Source organism: Monodon monoceros, unplaced genomic scaffold (genome assembly GCF_005190385.1).
Source record: "Monodon monoceros isolate NGI ecotype Baffin Bay Population unplaced genomic scaffold, NGI_Narwhal_1 Super_Scaffold_4, whole genome shotgun sequence".
NCBI lineage: Eukaryota > Metazoa > Chordata > Mammalia > Artiodactyla > Monodontidae > Monodon > Monodon monoceros.
The window spans coordinates 64,836,569-64,853,182 of record NW_021703781.1 but is presented as its reverse complement, the minus strand read 5'-3'; the positions used below and the strand labels follow the sequence as shown (position 1 = coordinate 64,853,182).

Genomic DNA, 16,614 nt, shown 5'->3' with positions numbered 1-16,614 from the left:
TTGTTTCCAGGGGGAAGTTTGATGCGGCGAACCTCCCGGAAGTGGCTGTCACGGAGTCTGCGCACTGAGCCTGAGCGGGAGAGCTACGGCGAGGCCGCTGGCGGAGCAACGCGAGGGTGGAGGCTGGTCCCGACCTCCAGCCTCTAGCACACAGGATTTACTTTCTACTTGCGCTCGGCTGGGGTACCCATGACGGAGTTATCCGAGCCTGAGAAAACCTGCTCCGGGTGAGCCCGAGCCGCCCCGGAAATGCGATGGCCAAAGAGCGGGCACTGAGGACCAGACAGAGGTGGGAGTCAAAGCACGGGACGTAACCATGATTTTGGCGGTCTTCGCTCCACCCGAGTGAGGCCAGAGTCTCCAGAGTGTTGAGACCAACCACTCTTACCAAGATGTTCTTCCCCTGAGTGAGGATTTCTAAGCGCTCTGCTCCATGACACGGGCGGGAAATTGAGGCACAAGGCAGCGGCATCTGTTGCATGGAAGTCTTTGTTACTCTGTTCCTCTGGTCTTCTTCCCTTGACTCACTCCAGTCCAGTCCGAAATACCCTTCTACAGATCTTACCGGCGCTCGCCGTCCTGACTTGCCCGTCCCTCGCTCCGGGAGACACTTCCTCTTCTTTTTTTTTTTTTTTTTTTCTCAAATATTTTCATCATGTTCCTTCTCATATACACCTCCGATCCTGAGTTCACACACACTTATCTCTCCCCTCCCTTCCTTGCAGTCTCTTTGCTTTCACCCTCCCGCTTCTTTACTTTGACACAGATAGACTTTTAAGTTAGTGTTTGGGGGGCAACCGCAGGCAAATGGTGTAGACCATGTCTGGATCATACTTTATGTAATTCGAGACTGGGTAAGAGGCAGTTTAGAACTCCATAGTGGGAGTTTGATGACTTGGCTTCTGTTGAGTTACCGCCGTGGTTTACTCACTCAGCCTCTCCAAGCCATTTTCTTTTCTATGAAGAAGGAAGCTGGATTAGGCCAACCCTAAGGCCCTCCTTCCCAGCTCTAAAATTCTTCGTCTCCTCAAACCATTTACTAAACGGTTGCATAGACACAGTCCTCTGACAAGTTGGGAACAAAAGAATAAAAACAACTATTTTACAATCACGTGTCCAGTTTAGGTGCTATTCAGACATGAGGAAAGTTCGGATACGACGAAAATAGTTCTTTTTGACGTTTGATGAGGTACTCGTTCCATAGTAAAGTACTTGTGAGCTGCTTTTGTTTAGGTGATTATTGGAATTAACAAATACAGTACATAGTAAAATGTCTTACCGAACTTTCTCATTTTGTTTCTTTAGATTGGATTTCAAACCAAGGTACTGGATTCTCCTAGAAAACATAAAGAGTGTGTAACAGTGAACATGGCGTAATCTGCATTAACATCCCACAATGTGAAGGCATGACAATTAAGGAACACACGTGGACTTGTGGCACATGGAAATGTATGCACAGAAAAAGGAAATCTGTAGTGCTTTAAAAACAGGAACGAGTTCTTCCTCACCAAAATGGGTACATTCTGCTCAGTTATCAAGTTTGAAAATCTACAAGAAGTAAAGAGACTTTGTCACTGGGGTCCCATTATAGCCCTTGGTGTTATAGCAATATGTTCTACCATGGCCATGATTGACTCTGTGTTGTGGTATTGGCCCTTACATACCACTGGAGGAAGCATGAACTTCATCATGTTGATAAATTGGACTGTCATGATTCTTTATAATTACTTCAATGCCATGTTTGTTGGTCCTGGCTTCGTCCCTCTGGGGTGGAAACCGGTAAGAAAAAGATTCCTTAAGATGGTGAACCCTCATGATAATCATATATTTAGTTTTTGCCTTATCTGCCAACCAATAAGATCAAACACAGCCTGCTCTTTGCTTGGTAGAGACTAAGTGTATTATTCTAATCACCGATTATTTAGAGCTCAAAGAATTTATTTTATACTGGTTTGAAAGTATGGATCTAAATTAGTATTTCCCAAAGCAATTTCATTAAATACTTCTGCTTTAAAAAAAAAAAAAATGGAGGGGTGGTGATGAGTGCATAAGTTTCTAGGAAACACTGCATATCATTCACCTCATAATTCTACAGTGTGGTTTGGCTCTAGGATCTTTTTTCATGTAACATATTAACATCCCTTATAACTGAGAAAAACTCTTTAGAAACTACTGTTTTAAACCATAAAGTATTCAGAAATAACGGACAGCCTGGTAATAACAAGTCACGCCTTATGAATAAATACTATGGTTTGATTTTCTTTTATGGGAGATGGGGAAAGGATGGAATTTGAATTTTAACTTGCATTTCCAGCCATTATATTTGAGTTAAAATATTTTTAAATAGTGAATTTCTGGTAACAGCAACATCACTTTTCCAGTTACCCAGAAGTTTATGTTTTATTTCTATTTTGCTGCCAAGGAAAATTCTCAGGATAGCATGTACCTCCAATATTGTAAAGTCTGCCAAGCATACAAGGCACCACGGTCACATCATTGCAGAAAGTGTAACAGGTACTGTCTTTGCTATTCATTGGGGATTGATCAACTTGATTACTGGTCTTTTGTTGTTATTCTTTCTACCACATCAATCCTAGTTTTATTTTCTGCAAGGTGGCTACTTTATAAATAATGTCAAAATAATTAAGTGTCATAATCTTCATTTTACTTTTAAATTGTCAATTCTGATAAGTATTACTCTTTTTTGTTGTAAGTGAAAAGATTTTTCTAGAAAAGTACAGGTTTACTTTGCTTCTTGCCTTGCCAAGAGCAGGGTAAAAAGTTATACCGTTAGGTTGTTTTCATAAATCAGGATTAATTCTCGACTGTCATCTTGACTAGCCTTAGAATTGTTCTGAGTCTAAATTATAAATGAGACCTGCTTTTTCCATTATTTAGTTGACTAACATTTACACTTTATACAGATCTAATAAATGAATCCAGGTGCCTATTATCACAGGTGTTTTATATACAAAACTTAATTGGAAGAAAACAGAATCACTATGAAAAATGTGAATTAAGCTAGAACCTTTTTTAATGAACACCTATGTCCAGTGATAAATAAGAAATTTATGATGAGAATGCTGAGGTTTAGGGGGACCATTGGAGGGGCAAATAAAGTTTAGTTTGAGGCAAGAAAATTTTCTTCTAGCAGCCTCAAGGAAGGGAAACAGAGTAAGACTTTGCTTATTAAACCACATCTTATATTCCGGAGTTAGCTTGCTTAGCTTAGAGACTCCACATCTAAAGAATACGAGCAGGAAGGAAGGAAGTTACAAGCGTCTGCTAGGCCCCATCAACCCCAGTGGAGATTTATAAGTAATTTTGTTCAGTCTCTGTTGTTTTCCACTTCAGTCACTGCATTTCAGAGCTAGAGGAAAACCAGGAACTATGCTCATTTCTTTATAATGAACCTCTCAGCGGGCCTCCAGACTTCTTTAAACAAAGTCACTTGTAGCAGACATCTTTTCCTCAGATGCTGTTACAAAGCCTGCCCTTTCTTGTGGTGTTTAAAATTTAAAATAAGTCACTGTTTTAAAACTCATAAAGATTTTTCTTTGTTTCCCATGAAGTATAATTCCTCTGTGACCATGCGTGGACATGCTAGATTCCGATGTGCTTGATCTTTTGAAGACCAAAGTTATTTAAAGTAGACAGGATTTTCTGCCTCACATTTTATGTAAATTTTTCTTGTTAGGTGTGTGATGAAGATGGACCATCACTGTCCTTGGATCAACAACTGCTGTGGTTATCAAAATCATGCTTCGTTCACACTGTTTCTCCTTTTAGCACCACTGGGTTGTATTCATGCTGCCTTTATTTTTGTTATGACAATGTATACACAGCTTTATAATCGGGTAAGAAAATGTTATAAAATCATGCCAGCTTAAATAGTAGTTATTAAGATTATTTAAGAAGTTCCTTTTGGAAATATGCTTTCTACAATTTAGGTGGGGAAATAGAACTTTGTTTTATAATCCTCAATAAGGACTCCTTTTAAAAAAGCAGTAAAACAGTTTTTAAGATGAGGAAAGATTATTTTGTTCTGGAAACTCACCTTATATGCTCTAGTTGAAGTTGACAATTATTTTAGTACTATATATAACTTACCGGACTTCAAACTTGGTAGCTGTGGTAAAGAATAGTTAGAGGAAAAGGCAGAAGAGGGAGAAAAAAGGCAATACTAGTGCTTTCTGTTTCCATTCGATCCTGTGGCCCGTTGTGGTTCTTTCGTTCATTTCTAAATCCAGTGTCCTGGAACGTGGCTCACAGAGCAGGTGCACATTCTAAGATATGGTGCAACTGATTGAGTTGATTTATGGGCAAGTAGTCATGAGATAAAGTTCAGTCGTCACAAATTGAGGCCCCTAAAGAGGGCTGGAGGGTCAGTGAGGGAAACAGGCTTGGTGGGATGTGGTAAGCTGGAAAACAAAGGTCCTTCACACAGGGAACAGCCCATGTTTGACTTCAGCCAGTTCTTGATGTTTGGAAATCCAGCCTGGTGATGTCAGATCATCCGGTTTTTCAAGAAAAATCTGAAAATCTGGACTTTTTATGTGAAATCTGATTTCTAAATCACTAAATTTCTAAATGTTGGTACCTAACTGAATATTTTAAAACATTTTGTAGGCCAGGCAGTACACGTCGGCAGGCCATATTTGGCCTACATTTTGCTAGTTTTTAAACCTCTCCTTGTGGAACATGAGGGGAGAAACCACTGAATCCTAGGCTATGTTTGTCGCTGTGGAAATCACTGTAAATAGAGGAAAACAAGGAGAGTATAGGAGACGCAGTTACAGCTTAGATTGGTGGTGTTCACGCATAGTAATGTTTGTGCGGTCTACCTAACACTTTCTGAGGGAACAATAACAAACAAAAAACGTTTTAGAATACTGAAAAATGATATCGTGCATATCAGTATGAGTTCAAACCACAGTATTGATTAGAAACAGCTCTGTTTGCTTTGGCTACAGTGTCAAGTTGTCATTTGTTGATCTTTTTGACCAAGTTATTTTAAATGGTAGAGTATGACCGTTTACGACAACCAAGTATTTCGAGTGTGTGTTGTTGTTATTGTTTATAGCTCTCCTTTGGGTGGAACACGGTAAAGATTGATATGAGTGCAGCCCGGAGAGATCCTCCTCCGATTATTCCGTTTGGATTAGCTGCATTTGCTGCCACCTTGTTTGCCTTGGGATTAGCTTTAGGAACAACCATAGCTGTTGGGATGTTGTTTTTTATCCAGGTAAGTTCCTCTATTACCTCTAGCTAAAGTTGTCAAGTTATTGGGGCCACTTGTAAAGAGAAAGAGATAAAGCTTCCATTTAAGTATGCAGTGTGAAATGGAGATTATTGTTATTTATTCCATCTAGGTGATTAATTTAATCTTCTACTAGTCAGATAATTTTGAAGTGACTTTGCCAGAATTTCTAGGTTATTGATTTAATTTTAAAAATACTAACTTAGAGTTATATAGCATTTTACACTTGAGAAAGCTCTTCTCACCGTCTCTCTTGATCTTCACATCAACCCCAAAAGAGGTCGAAGAGGAGTATTATTTTCCCTTCCTTACAGATGAGTAATTAAGTCACAGGAAGGTCAAGTGACATAGCCAAGATCATCCATTCATGTATTCAGTAAACATATATTCAATGAACATAATTATTGTTATTTTATAGTAGCATATATTAAATCAAAATCATAATAACATAGCTAACATTTATTGAGTGCTGTTTTAGGCTTTTTACATGTGTCAGCTCATTTAATCTCCATAACAACCCTGTAATATAGGTGCTATTTAATGTCTACTGTGTAATGAATCACTTTTCTAATTACTGGGCTACAAGAATGAAAATGAAGGGTTCCTGCCATTAGGGAACTCACAATGAGTGGTGAAGAGTTAACTAATACAGGGTCATGTGTATAGCATAGATTTATGTACAGAGTGCAATGAGACCACAGAGAAGGAGGATGTGGCCCTGAACGGATCAAAAAATAGTTCTTATGACTCATTTCATTCGCTTAATTAGTTTATTCATTCATTGAAGGCCCATTGTGGACCAGGTATTGTGCTAGGCCCTGGGAATATGATAAGGACTCCCAGTCCAGGGTTGTTCTTACTGTGTCACACTGTCTCCATGAAGGCACATCGAGACTTCAAAGAATTGCAGGACATATAGAATTAGAAACGCTGGGCTTGAGGGCCCTGATGCATCACCCAACCCTTTTTGAACTCTTGGTTTTAAAATAACCTGGTTTTGGTTATAGTTCACATTTTCCACTAGCCTGGGATCAAATTCTTTGAAAAATTTACCCCAATTCCTATAATTAAGAATCATATTAGAAATAAACTAAAATCCTGTGGTGTAAAAACCTACATAAATGGAATTGTCATAGCTAGGAAAATCAAAAAATAGAATCAAGACTGAAAATATTCAGTTTATACAGCAAGCAAAATATCTAGGTTGACTGAAATGAGTCACTGTTACTTGTAATAAATAAATTAATCATGCATTTAAGATTAAAAATAGTGGTAAAAGATTTTAATAGCATAATCTATATAATACTGATTGAATGGATTATATCAATATTTTATTAATACTCTGAAAAACCTATTCAGAAGATAGTACATAAAACATGATTTTTTATTTAAACAGTAGATTCAGATTTGACTGTGGATCGATGTAGTCATTCATGTGAAGATGTACAGTGGTTAAGAGTCAGATGGACCACACTCTGTTACTTAATCTCTGTTATCCTGATATCTTCATCCATGGAGTGGAACAATAAAAACTACCTCGTAGGGTTAGTGTAAAGATGATAATCTTAAATGAACCAGTCACATTATGAAATTTTACTATTATTTAATTTCCAGATGAAAATAATTCTCAGAAACAAAACTTCTATTGAATCATGGATTGAAGAGAAGGTAAATTTTATAATTGTTTCCTCAATATCGATAAAGTACTGATTAACTAATAGACCAGATTAACTAATAAATGCCCCAAAATGAAAACTTGGCTACCAAATGGCTTCCTTACGTCATTTGCATGCCACGTAAAAGGCAATCATGGGAACCGTTTGATTTATTCCTGGTTTAATATGACTCCCACAGAGCTCTCTCACACACTGAGTTGTTGAAGAGGCCTAAGCCACACATGAAACCATTTTGGCTCCTCTCAGACTAGAGGAGAAGGGAACCCATTGGGAAAGGAACTTCTGTCCTACCAAGGTGCCATCACATAGGCTTTAGACATCAGATAGGGCTTATAACATTTAGCTTGTTACAAACCTCACAACTTCCAGTATATACTTCATGCTGTCCATTGTGATTCTGATATAAAAAGTACATCTGACTACCCCACTCCCTATTTAAAACTTCTCAGAGCCTCACTATCACTGTAGCAGGGGTTGTAAACCCAAATGCACTAGGGCCCAGGCAGATAACCTAGATGCGGGGAGCCAGTCTGTGGGCCAGAGCTGCCCAGCAGACGAAGCTGATTGGTGCCACAGGGAAATCCTCACCCAGTATTGTGAGATCGTATATATTTTTTTTTTCCAAGAAAAGTCAGAGATCTGGATTTCTGTGTTACCTCCTTTCTATTTTTAAGCATTGGCAAGCAATTCAAATTAAAAACAAACAAACAAAAAGCCTTTGTGGGACAAATAAAACACCTATAGGACATATTTAGCCCCCCGGCAGCCATCTGGTGAGCTTTCATTTATAGCAGCAGTTCTCACACTTTTTGGTCTCAGGACCTTTTACATTCTCAAAAATTGTTAAGGACACTAAAGAGCTTTTGTTAATGTGTATTATATCTATTGACACTTGCCATATTTTCTAACTGAGAAAATCTTTGAATATTTATTATTTCACTTTAAAATAACAATAAATCCATTATATGTTAATAAAAATAACATGTTTTTTGGGAAAAATAATTAAATTTTCCAAAATAAAATAGGAAGTGGTATTTTTTTTGTATAAATCTCTAATATCTGACTTAACAGAAGACAGTTGGATTCTCACATCTACTTCTGCATTCAATCTGTTGAGATATGTTGCTTTGATTGAAGTATATGAAGAAAATTCAGCCTCAGATAAGTAGGTAGAAAAGGGTGGAGTATTTTAACATGTCTTTTAGATAATAGTGGATATTCCTTGATAATACATGAAAGCTTGATAGGTGCTAGTTCTTGAGAGGTTAGTTGCATGTGAGATCTGAAACTACATCAGTAAACTCTTTGTATTCTTTTGTATTTAAATCCATCAATCTATCTTGCTCTTTGAATGGACCTGGTACCCACATAGGGCATCAGGCATCGGTCATTTGGAAAATAGTAGTTTACAGCATTACACAGATTTTTAAAATGTTGACACATTTCATTATACAATATCTAAAAGCCGCATTCATTCATATCACTACTGATTTTATGGGGAAAATCTTTAAATATTGGAAAGCTGTCAAGCTCATAGTTGTGGCTATAAATTTTCCAAATTCCAATTTTCACTTGAAAGCCTTATTTTTTACACTGGCAACAAATACTCAGTTGTTTATATGAAGTAACAGCCTGACTTTGTTCATTTTCGAGAAGACGTCCACTAAATACTGAGGTCTGAATAACCTTGGTTTTTCTGTTACATTACTCATTCTTTCATGTAAAAATAGCATTACATGAAAAAAGCTGGCTACACAGCTTTTGTTAGCTGACAACTCAAACAAGTGTTTTTCTTGAGATAAGCACTTTGGCAAGCTTTATGTGTACTTTCCACTTTGTCACACAGAATATTAAAACGACATCTACTTTAAAAAAAAAAAAGACATCTACTTGAGGGCTGAGATTTAATAAAAATAATTTTTATTTCTTCATCAAGAAATTTTTATGTAAAACTGGGCTTTTTGTTGGTTTGGTTTTGTTTGAATTATGAGTGTGTAGCAGTGAAGAATATAGCACCTATTAATACAGTTTGGTGCCACTGTCTTGATTCCTTCTTAAGGTGCCAGCAGTTTTACCCACCGTTGGCAAATGTCAACACCATGAAGAAGGCAAATAACATCTTCGTATTATTATGAAAGTTGTCTGACTTTGTTGAACTCCAAGAAAAGGTCTTGGGGACTCAAGGAGGTATGCAGAGCATACATTGAGAACCACTGATGTACGGGTTTAAGTCCAAGCTCCTTAGCTTATGCGTAATATCAATAAAACCTTTTATATCTTGCTCTTACCTGCTTCTCCAGCTTCATTTCCACCCCTCCCACCCCATTCACACTCAATACCAGCTAATACCAAATAGTTTGCACATCTTATGCTTCTGTATCTTTCTACATGTTGTTCCCTCTGCCTAGAATATTCTTTCCCCCTATTTTTTGCCTAATTTCTTGTCCCTCAACACTTAATTTAGCTGTCACTTCCTCCAAGGAACCTTCCTTGACTTTCCCTAGACTAGGTTAAGTACTTCCGTACCGTTTTCCTGTAGCACTTACTGCACATCTCTGTCACCTTTTAACACACAGTATTGCTGCAATCCCCCATCTTCACTGAGTGCTTCTCTTAAAGACCATGCCTTGGTTATTTTTGTAAGCTACTCTCTTCCTTAGCACTTTTTCTTTCTTAATATTCTAGATCTCTGTTCTCTGAGGCTCTTAATTCATTTTGAAGACTCTGAAGCTTTTGCTTATAAAAAGGGAAAAGAAATTACCCTTTACTGTCTGGGTGGGGATGGACTTACATGTTGTCATGTTACAGCTTGACAATTTTAATTGAATTAACATCAACATCACTTTATAAGTAACTGCAAAAGCTTTTCCCTAAAATACTATCCCCAGATAATATTTCAAGGTATCATCTCTAGTTAGCATAATATGTTGACATTAGATTAACAGTGTTTTTTTGCTAATGACCAAAGCTCTTTATAAAGTGCCATGCTAAATCTAGAAGTTATTTTAAAACTGGCACTCTGCTGCTCAGTAAAAATCAAATAAATGATTGTATTGATATTAAAATGTATCAAAATTACAGATTTTATTACACTGTAAGTATCAACTGGATTTGTACACTTACTGTAGGAATAAATGGTGTATCTTTATACCACTAGGTGTCAGTGGAAATTCAGAAATTCTAAGAAATTTCTTAGAAATTTCTATCAGAAATTCTAAGCCAGTTTATCCCTTTAAGTAAAAGCTAACAATTTAAATGCCTAGAATGTAATTTATGAAACCTGAATATTTATATATATATACATAAGATGTACATATAAATGCCTACATAAATAAGTATGTAGACATATGTAATGGTATATAAAACTGAAAGATCTCTTACACATACCTGCTAGCTTTTAAAAAAAATAATTTTCATAGAATGATGACTCCCCCGTCACACCTTTCCTGGCCACTCACGCAGGTGTTGCTGCCACCCAGGATGCAGCCATTGCGTTCTAGTGCACCCCACCTAACGGTTCCTTCCATCCTGAATAAACCCTTGTTTTCTCTTAAACCTCCTTATCAGTATGTCTTCTTTACACCTGGATTCCTTTGTTCTGCTGAACAAGCAAGAACATTGAGGACTTTTTCTACATGGAATAAAGTTACTAACTCCTTTAATAAATGTTTTTGAATGCGTAAATTTGGTCTTATTTAGGCGTATTCCTGAGTAACTCCTGTCAGACATTTTCTGGATGGTCTCATACAAGGTTGGTATTGTGTGTCAAGTTCTTCCTATATTGTGATAAGTGTGTTTATTTCTCCTGTGTACTCTAACGTTACAACAAGGAGGAAGCATTTTTAGGTATGATACAAATTTGAGGAATAAATGTTCTCAATAGTATATTACTAAAAGCCATTTAAGACAGATGTATCTGCCATCTTACATCTTTGTTACCCACAGGCTAAAGATCGAATTCAATATTATCAACTAGATGAAGTCTTTGTTTTTCCTTATGATATGGGAAGTAGATGGAAGAACTTTAAACAGGTTTTTACGTGGTCAGGGGTCCCCAAAGGAGATGGACTAGATTGGCCAATAAGAGAAGGCTGTCACCAGTACAGCTTAACAGTGAGTACTTTTGTTCAGATAGTCTTGCCTTTTTGCCTCACCTTCTTCCCCTTAACTTCTCCTTAACTCCAATGGCATTTTATAATAAAATAAGTAATAAGAATTTTTTCAGTATATCAAATGAATCTAAATTAATTCTAAAGCACTCCTTGTATCATGTCCCTCCTTCTATTTAAATCATTCCTTATCTCTCCATACCTGTGAGATAAAGTCCTGATTCCTTAACTTAGTTTTATAAAATCTGGCCAAAAGCTACCTTTCACCTACATCCTAGCAGGAATCATCCTTTCCAATCAGCCTAGTCTACTCAGCGAATTCCTGGTACATTCCTGACACCTAACTCCTCCCCAACACTGTTTTTTCTATGTCATATGAGCTCCTGTTTATCAGAAATTATTCAGACCAGTTCCAGTGCCCTCTCTTCCATAAAGACTTACCTCCCCACTCTAGACTCAGCTGGATTTGGCACTTAATCATATACTAATGCATATTAGCACTCATTTCATTCGCTTAATTAGTTTATTCATTCATTGAAGGCTTTAACTTAACTTGGCAAGATTCTAGGCAGAGGTTATTTCCCCTACTATATCTAGTGTAGTAACATTTAATAAACTTGCTGAATAAGTGGAGAAAAGGAGTTGAAATGGTGAATTTTGCAGTCTGTTTGCCCTCTCTCTAAAGAATCAGTGAGTCTCTGTCTCCTCTTCACCTCAGGGATGAGCCCGGAAGCCCCCTGAGGGCAGAGAGCACATCTCCCTGATTCCTGGGCCACAAGGGGTGCTCTGTGAAGAAGGACATTGGAGAGGGAACACTGAGGAGGCCCCACTTCAGTACCAGTTTTTAGTCATAGGGCCTTCTTTCCATGCTTAAAAAAAAAAAAAGAAAGAAAGAAAAAAAAGGCGGCCTTTAAATTGTCAGCAATTTGAAATGTTGGAAAATTGGGAGTTTGTCATGTCACTGTGCTATAGTAAATGAGGAAAGCCTGTTTTTAAACATTGAGATAAGAGACTTCATTGTTTTTTTTTATATCTTCCAAACAGATAGAACAGTTGAAACAAAAAGCAGATAAAAGAGTCAGAAGTGTAAGTAATTCTTTTGCAATGATACTAATTTCTTTTTCTTTTGTCAGGCTCTGTACTTCTGTGTAGCTTTTAAAATTGCCTTTGAGTAAAAACCAACTGTTAGCTTTTATTAAATAATATTTCTTAACACATTTGTTGAAATTTAATGAATATTACTTTTGTTTTCATTTAAATAGTTTGTACTGGAGGTTTGGAGGGAATTTAGTCAATTTATATTGTCAAAAGATAATTATCCTCAATATAGTTCCCTAGTGTGAAACTTGTCCTTACAGTGATGCTGAACAATTCAACGGCCACTAGCTACATGTGGCTATTTAAATTTAAATTAATTTAAATAAAATTAAAATTTAAGTCCCTTGGTTGCACCAGCCACATTAAAAGTGTTCAGTAGCTACTTGTGTCTTGCGGCTATCACACTGGATACCACAAGTATAAAACATTTCTATCACTGCAGAAAGTTCTACTGGACAGCACTGCTTCTAAAATTTCATTCTTAGCCATGTGCTTGAAATGAAGGGTAAGAAAAAGCCTGAGAATTAGAAGCATCAATTACCTTCTATAAAGGGTAGATAGGGAACCAGGAGGGAAAGACTTGCCTGATATTTTGGATCTACCTTTAACAGTTTACATTCAAACTTAAAAAACCTCAGGTATGGGTTAATGTTAAATTGTTCTTCTGCTCACTGATGACAGGTTCAGTATAAAGTAATAGAAGATTATAGTGGTACCTGCTGTCCTTTGAATAGAGGAATCAAAACCTTCTTCACGAGCCCCTGCACTGAAGAGCCTCGGATAAGGCTACAGAAAGGGGAGTTCATTTTAGCCACAAGAGGCTTACGGTAAGTGACAGAAAGTAGTGAATTTCTTCTTGAATAACAAAATTGGCATCTAGCCAAAAAAAAATTAATTTTAATCTTTTAAATATTTCAGATACTGGTTGTATGGAGATAAAATTCTTGATGATTCCATTAAAGAAGGTATGAAAGTGGAAGGGGGTGTTTAAAGGACAAGACTGCCAGCAATAACTGCAAATTTTACAAGAATAACTTTTATAAACAGTCACATCACGTGCATTAGGGGAACTAAATAGGAAGGCACATCATTAAACAACAAAAAGAAGCTCTTTGTATTATTTCTCCATACACTTGTATTTATCGGGTCTTTGCAGTGATTAGCAAACATCACACCCCATACTTAACTATGCGATAGGCACTTGTGGAAATGCTTCACTTGTGGTATTCAGGTCCCCAACAGCCCTCCGAGGTATTGGTGAGGGAACTGAAACGTGGAGAGGCTAAGCAACGTGCCCAAGGCCACGCTAAATGCAGATGGAGCCAAGACTCCAGCCCATGCAGTCTGGCTCCAGAGCCTATGACTAAGCTGCCATGCTATACGCGCCCCCGTTGAATGACTCGTCCTATTAAGTTATTATAAAAACTAATGAACTGAAACTGTGTCTTTGATTTTTTATTTACTTTTAAGAATTGTTCCTTTTTAAAGTAAAGATTAACCCAGGATGCTCTTTTGAAAACACTGGGTTAATCATAAATTAACCCATGTGACAGCTTAGGCAAGCTTGATATAGAAGTGCACAAGTTAGAGAAAGTCTAAAAGGAAAATTCACAAAGGCTACAGGGAGATAGTCCCCCGGAACAGATGAAGTATGACAGAGCCATCCTCCTTCATGGTCACACACATGTACGTGAACACCAGGTTGCCCCCACTCCACTGGGGCTCTCCTGAGCCGCATCAGCTCCTTCCCCAGATGATGCAATTTGGGAAATATCTGTTTCCTAGCTTGTTAGGAACATTTTTTTAAAATTTTTATTTATTTATTTAACTTTAACCACATATTGTGCTTATAAAAGATGGTGGGGGGTGGTAAATTCTAACTAAAAGCTTATTAATTGAAAGTAATAGAACTAATGGGTCTCACAAATGTCATTGCGGTATATCTGACTTTTTCATATCAGTTTCATTTTCTCCCTCAGATGTTTCAAGAATAAGAGGATGGTTCCCTAGAAACTGTGTAGAAAAGTGTCCCTGCGATGCTGAAACAGATCAAGCCCCAGAGGGCGAGAAGAAAAATAGATAGCCACTTTTGAAGTAAAATTACTCTAAGTCTGCTCCATTACTTGAAAATTGTACATATTACTAAAGAATTATGCAATGAGCCTACTCTGGTTAAGGTGTTCTTTTCCTCAAAGGTGCCCTAATGCCATGATCTAAATATTTTTATTATCATTTTGAAATGGAGAAGCCATTCTGCACATACCTTTGAATTCCTGCACCTCGATGCCACCGCTCCCTCTCCCCAAAAGGAAAAACACTTCACCCAAGTAAGTCGATTGCATTTTCTCTAGGATTTTTTTATGCACTGCACACGGTGGACCTCACCTGCAGATATAGTTCCCCCTTTGCCAGGAGCATCTGCATGTGATGCTTTTATCCTCTCTCCCCCTCTGCTGGAATTTCTTACGTAATATTCTAGATACTATAGAACTTAATTTGCAGATTCAGTGTAAGCTCAGATTTTATTACCCGTCTTTTAATAATGAAGATTTTGTCAAATCAAATAAAGATCAATGGATGTTCTGTATAAATTATAGTTTTTACTCAAAGTATCTTTCTTTTTGCTGACGAAAAAGGATTGTCTTAGTTCCTTATGGAAAAACTGCTTTACTGCCTTGTGAAAAATAGACATCTTTAATCATGAGTCTTTAGACATACATATTTGCCTCAAATTACCCAATTAATGGCATATTGAGATCACAGGATTCTAGGAGACTTTTTTTTTTTTTTTTTTTTGCAGTACGCGGGGCTCTCACTATTGTGGCCTCTCCCGTTGCGGAGCATAGACTCCGGACGCGCAGGCCCAGCGGTCATGGCTCACAGGCCTAGCCGCTCCGCGGCATGTGGGATCTTCCCAGACCGGGGCACGAACCCGCGTACCCTGCATCGGCAGGCAGACTCTCAACCACTACGCCACCAGGGAAGCCCTAGGAGACGTTTTTTTAATTGAAGCATAATTGGTTGACAGTGTTACAGGTGTACAGCAGTGATTCAGTTATATCTATATATCTATATATATGTGTGTGTATAGATATTCAGTTGTATAATATATGTATATATATATACACATATATTCTTTTTCAGATTCTTTTCCATTATAGGTTATTACAACATATTGAATATAGTTCCCTGTGGTATACAGTAGGTTCTTGTTTATTTATTTATTTTTTTTGGTACACGGGCCTCTCACTGCTGTGGCCTCTCCTGTTGCGGAGCACAGGCTCCGGACGCGCAGGCTCAGCGGCCATGGCTCACGGGCCCAGCCGCTCCACGGCATGTGGGATCTTCCCGGACCAGGGCACGAACCCATGTCCCCTGCATTGGCAGGCAGACTCTCAACCACTGCGCCACCAGGGAAGCCCTATCTATTTTATATATAGGAGTGTGTATCTATTAATCCCAGATTCCTAATTTATCCTTCCTTGCTTCTTTCCCCTTTGGTAACCATAAGTTTGTTTTCTATGTCTGTGAGTCTATTTCTGTTTTTTACATAAGTTCATTTGTATCATTTTTTTAGATTCCACATATTAGTGATATCATATGATACTTATCTTTCTCTGTCTGACTTCACTTAGTATGATAATCTCTAGGTCCATCCATGTTGCTGCAAATGGCATTATTTCATTCTTTTTTATCGCTGGGTAGTATTCCACTGCATTTGTATACCACATCTTTATCCATTCATCTGTCCATGGACATTTAGGTTGCTTCCATGTCTTGGCTATTGTAAATAGTGGTTCCATGAACATTGGAGTGCATGTATCTTTCTGAATTAATTTTTTCAGCTTTTCTGGATATATGCCCAGGAGTGGGATTGCTGGATCATATGGTAACTTAGTTTTAGTTTTTGAGGGAACTTCCATACTGTTCTCCATAGTGGCTGCACCAATTCCCACCAACAGTGCAGGAGGGTTCCCTTTTCTTCACACCCTCTCCTGCATTTATTTGTAGACTTTTTGATGATGGCCATTCTGACCTGTGTGAGGAAATCTCATTGGAGTTTTGATTTTCATTTCTCGAATAATTAGCAATGTTGAGCATCTGTTCATGTGCCTATTGGCCATCTGTATGGAGAAATGTCTGTTTACGTCTTCTGCCCCTTTTTTGATTGGGTTGTTTATTTTTTTGATATTGAGCTGTATAAGCTGTTTCTGTATTTTGGAAATGAATCCCTTGTAGGTTGTATCCTTTGCAAATATTTTCTCCTATTTTGTAGGTTGCCTTTTTGTTTATGGTTTCCTTTGCTATGCAAAAGCTTCTAAGTGTAATTAGGTCCCACTTGTTTATTTTTGCTTTTCTTTCCATTACTCTAGGAGATGGATCCAAAAAGATATTGCTGTGATTTATGTCAGAGTGTTCTGCCTATGTTTTCCTCCAGGAGTTTTATAGTATTCAGTCCCACATTTAGGTC

General features: G+C 37.6%; 1 protein-coding gene across 4 annotated transcripts; it reads left to right on the top strand.

The window, feature by feature from the left end:
- Window positions 1-57: 57 nt before the first annotated feature.
- ZDHHC6 (zinc finger DHHC-type containing 6) lies at window positions 58-14,953 on the top strand. 4 transcript variants are annotated; one of them, XM_029200899.1, is made up of 11 exons: window positions 58-289; window positions 1,306-1,779; window positions 2,423-2,514; window positions 3,698-3,857; window positions 5,084-5,245; window positions 6,875-6,928; window positions 10,882-11,049; window positions 12,090-12,131; window positions 12,825-12,970; window positions 13,062-13,108; window positions 14,123-14,734. In XM_029200899.1, the coding sequence occupies exons 2-11, from the start codon at window positions 1,513-1,515 to the stop codon at window positions 14,224-14,226; spliced, it is 1,242 nt and encodes a 413-aa protein (XP_029056732.1). In that variant the 5' UTR covers window positions 58-289; window positions 1,306-1,512; the 3' UTR covers window positions 14,227-14,734. The 4 variants fall into 4 exon arrangements, with proteins under 4 accessions (XP_029056732.1, XP_029056731.1, XP_029056733.1 ...); XM_029200898.1 differs by having other exon boundaries at window positions 77-289; window positions 14,105-14,953; XM_029200900.1 differs by lacking the exon at window positions 5,084-5,245 and having other exon boundaries at window positions 77-289; window positions 14,105-14,953.
- The last annotated feature ends 1,661 nt before the right edge of the window (window positions 14,954-16,614 follow it).